Genomic DNA, 4,431 nt, shown 5'->3' with positions numbered 1-4,431 from the left:
TACAGTGGTGCACCTCGTTTTCGACAGGGTGGACCATATAGAGTCTGCCAACGGCGAAAAATTATGCAGGAACGCAGATGGGCCAAGTGTACTGTTTTTTAATACTTTAATTCAGTAGATATCGCAGATCCATCTTTCCACTGTGCAGTTTCTAATTGTCTTCGTCGAAGTACCAGACCAGCCTTCTGAGCACCACTTCATGGCTGTATAAATATCGACTGGTTTATAGTTTTCGCCCCTATAGAACATGTCCAGCTCTGCTTCTTACTTTGTTGTCCGGTAATGATCCTTGAGGCTCTTGATGATCCCTTGATCCATCGGATGCAAGGCAGCAGTTGTATTTGGTAGAAGCTTGTGGATGACCACGTAGAAACTTTTGTTACTGATCACCATGGCTCAGCAGCAGCTTTGCAGCATATCGTCTGCTTGTCAGCGAGACTTAGCGTAGAATAGGTGGAGGGGCGACGTGCCATGGTATGATGCAGCAAAAAATAAGGTGAGCTTCAGTTTTATACTCGTCTGTTCGGTAGCGTCAGGTCGCTGCGGCGCGACGTGTCAGAGGAGGGGAAACCATTGCGGTTAATTCAGCCAACGGTGATGGCAAACGATTTGCGCAATGCACTGAGCGGAATCATAAAATTTTGAAGGTTATAGAGGCATACCGGTGTCGAAAATGAGGTGCACCACTGTACTATAGTGTCCGCGACCTTCCTTGGGCCATTCTGAGAGTGAGAGAATTTTCAAATCTGCTATTATTTGCGCACTCTGCAGATCCTACCTCCACTATTGTGTCGCATTAGAAATGGTTGATTTTTGTCACTGTATGCATTAGTTTTGTCCGCTTTATGCGAGCATTTTGTATCTCGGCGTAGCATTACATCTCTTTATATGGAAATTTACTAAATCATACATGATTCTGTATCAGTAGAAGAAAACTCCAGATTTGTCAGCTGTGATGAGCCGTTCATGTTACTTTCAGTAAAATAACTTCTAATTCATTGTAAAGGGGAGCTAGCTCACGTTAAGCTTCGCCTCAATTTCTAAATGGCCTCCTTGAGAGGACCTAGGCACCCACAGGACAAGTGATCCGCCTCCTGTGCCAGGAAGACCGAGGAATCCCGGCCGCCAGCGGTCAAGGTAGAGCGTCTTACCACCAAGCGCTTTGACAGTTGAATTCCATTGTGCGGTTCCTCCTGCTTTCACGTCAATTTCGTCGATCCTGTCCCCGCCAGACATGATGTTTACCGTAACGTCTTTGGTGTCTGTACTCGTAAAGCTGATGATGACGGCTCCATCACCCTTTTTAGTCCAGGAGCTTTTTGTCCCTTTGAATGCCTTTTGAAGCGTATTCAGCCCCAACGTAGCAGGCTCTGTGCCGTCGTCGATCTCGCCCATGAACTGAGTTGGCCCACAAATTGTCTGAATGTACTCGGAAAATAACAAAGTAATACGAGTAGGATCCAGCAACGTAGCAGCGGCAGCGGAGAAGGCAAGGTCGACTACTCGGTACGCTTTCTTCTTTTCATCGTAGGACGTGCCATTGTCGCTCTTCCCAGACTTGATGAGGTCGTTCATGATGACTCCAAAGGTCTTGCGTAAGACCTCGCGCGTCTTGTAAGCTGTCGCTAAACTCGACTCGGCGATCATCTGGTGCATACAGTTGTTCGTCACTATGGGTACATCGTACAGTACGAGATCGGAGTCACTAATCTTTAGTCGAATCTCATCGTCCGTGATGGCAGGACTTTCTTCTCGATACTCGTTCACGGTCAGCCATACCCGGTCAATTAGGGACTTGAGATCACCACCACAGCTCGAGTTCTGCTTCATTGCTGTCTCGAGCGACTCAATTTCTCCCTCAGTGATCTCTTCGGCGGCTTCAGTGAAATTAGCACCTCTAAGAAAGGCGCTGAATTTCTTCCAACTTGAGATAATGTTATCGTCATGGGCGAGAGCTTGCGCTAGCATCCACTGGGCCGTGGACAGCACGTGTTGTGACTGACGGAGGTTCGGCGATACAGGTTTCCTCGTGCACACGGCAATAGCGATAGGTAAATCTGTGACCACAGTGCTGGTCTGAAACAACAAAACGAGTAACTTACGGTCGGTCGCCTGCGGATCTTCTGCCTTCATGGTGCGAATGTACCGGAGGATGCCTCGCATCACCAACAGCGTCGCGGTGGTGCATCTGGCAGCCCACCAAACCTTCTGCCCTATCATTTCCAGAGCACCAAACACACCAAATGAAGCACTTCTAATGATGGTAATGGCGACCGCGGAGACTTTGCTGGCCACTTCAATTCCACAGTCGTCATTTTGTCGAATACACTCCATGCCGCACTCCACAGGGTAGTCCATGGGGCATTCAGTCCAACACGTATTCGTGAGCTCATTTCGGTCGTAGTTACTAGGACAAACGTCCATGATGTGAGCCTCTCGATAGCAAGCTGTATCTTGCGACATACTCCATGTTCCAACCCAGTTGCGGTAAGTCGATGTAACGGTACTCTTCGCAGTAGCAGGGGTGGCATACTCAACTGCACTTACAGTCCTGTAGTTAAAGGAATCTGTTGGCTCAGTCGGTATCGGTGACGAGTCAAGTGATGGGGCTCTGGATGTTGAGATAACCGCAGTAGTTGCGAGACAGGAAATCGCGACAAGCAAGACGAAGAGCGTCATTGGAGAAGCCATTGGGCAACCAAACCCGTCGGTACAAGTAAGAGTTTTGTGGAACTTGTCTGAGGTTCAGCGAAAAATGAATTCTGTTCGCCTCCAGTCATTTGTACATCCAAGGCGGCTTTCAAAACGCCTTCACGACACAAGGTTGTACATACATAGGCAGTTCCATTGGGAACTTCATGCTAGACGCGACTGCATGATCTGCGCCAAATGAATTCTTTTCGACTCCGAAGGCGTCGACCAGCTTAAAAAAATGAAAAAAAAAAAAAGTATTTACGAAGACTCATCTAAATGCTAAGCACGACTTCAGAAGCGCCATAACGACACTATGCATAGGTGGTTCCGTTGGGAATTTCGTGCAAGAAGTGACTGCATGATCAGCGCTAAATCAATTCTTTTGACTCCGAAGGCATCGAACGGCTTAAAAAACGAGAAAAGTACAGGCGATCCCCTAGGTAGTAATCCCTAGAAACGGAATACTCCCTCAACAGCAATAAATTAGCGGTTCCCAGACTTACAAACCCAAGATATTATTCCCTCTCACCCCTCAATTGTAAAATGGAATACATTTGAAGTCAAATATTGCTATTCTGGGGTGCTTAAATATGGAAAAAGTCATAACTGTACAGGACATCCAAAGAAATCTAGCAAAGACCTTTGGCCTTGCGTTCTTCCAAGTTTTTCATGGAGCGAGCGCTGCATTTCTCGCAATCTGCTCACTGATATATCCGATACTCCCGTCGCACCTGCACGGACCAGAAGCTTATCAATCCACATGATATGCTCTTTAACTGCTTCTAGCTCAAGGTCCTTCTCAATACTACGCTCCATATCCTGGCCAGGGCTTTCTGAGCCGGCCTCAGAGCCATCTTCAGCCAATCTTTGGTCGCCAACTCCACAGAAGTCTTCATCTGTGGGATCTTCTGAAGTTGTATTCTCATCCAGTGGGTTCAGAAGCTCGTCCACGGACATTGGATCCTTAGCGTGCAGGCGAGATAACATCGTCGCAAGCACAGCGGACATTGCACCATCTTCGAATGGATCTTTGAAAACGCAATTGTAGTAGTCTAAAAACCCGGTAAGCTTTCAGCACCTAGCGAAGAGGGACGGTGGCATGTAATACTCCAATAAGTTGCCCCACCTTGTACAGTTTGGCAGCCGAGTTGACGTCCATCACTGGGTCGGCTTCCATTTTGTCCAGCGCGTATTGAATTTGACGGCGCCTATAACGTTTATTAAACGCTGCAATTATTCCTGCATCCAGTGGTTGTCGTTTACTGGTAGTGTTGGGCGGAAGAACAGCAACCGTCACATTAGTCAAGGAATCTGCATCGAAGCCTCCGTGAACTATGGTGTTATCGCGGAGCAGCAATCATTTTCTGTGCTGCGATCTAAACTATACCCATTGTGAAGCGCTAGCGACGAGCTAAGCCAATCATTTCCACTACTGGATGTTGCAAACCAAAGGTACTCCGATCCATTTTGGTGGTACATACGTGAATAGGAATACCCTTAGACAGGAATATGTCGTGGGTTCGAAACGCGATGAGTACCGAGGGATCGTCTGTATTTACGAAGACTCATCTAAATGCTGAACACGACCTCAGAAGCGCCATCACGACACCAAGATGAATATGCATAGATGGTTCCGTTGGGAACTTCGATCTAGTCGCGACAGCATGATCAGCGCTAAATGAATTCTTCGCGTCTCCAAAGCATCGGCCCGTTTGAAATACGAAAAACGACTCGTTA

The 4,431-nt window shown here is 47.4% G+C and overlaps 2 protein-coding genes across 2 annotated transcripts; both read right to left on the bottom strand.

Moving 5' to 3' along the window:
* Positions 1-1,011: 1,011 nt before the first annotated feature.
* Positions 1,012-2,424, bottom strand: PPTG_17718 (hypothetical protein; the record flags this gene model as incomplete). Its single annotated transcript, XM_008915674.1, has 1 exon — positions 1,012-2,424. The coding sequence occupies one exon, from the start codon at positions 2,422-2,424 to the stop codon at positions 1,012-1,014; it is 1,413 nt and encodes a 470-aa protein (XP_008913922.1).
* Positions 2,425-3,294: 870 nt separating this feature from the next.
* On the bottom strand, positions 3,295-3,702 carry PPTG_17717 (hypothetical protein; the record flags this gene model as incomplete). The annotated part of the gene is made up of 1 exon (XM_008915673.1): positions 3,295-3,702. One exon carries the CDS (start codon positions 3,700-3,702, stop codon positions 3,295-3,297), a length of 408 nt encoding a protein of 135 aa, XP_008913921.1.
* Between the last annotated feature and the right edge of the window lie 729 nt (positions 3,703-4,431).

The sequence above is a fragment of the Phytophthora parasitica genome, assembly GCF_000247585.1.
Source record: "Phytophthora parasitica INRA-310 unplaced genomic scaffold supercont2.74, whole genome shotgun sequence".
Lineage (NCBI taxonomy): Eukaryota > Oomycota > Peronosporomycetes > Peronosporales > Peronosporaceae > Phytophthora > Phytophthora nicotianae.
Note: the sequence above shows the minus strand (reverse complement) of the source record. Positions and strands in the feature narration are given on the sequence as shown.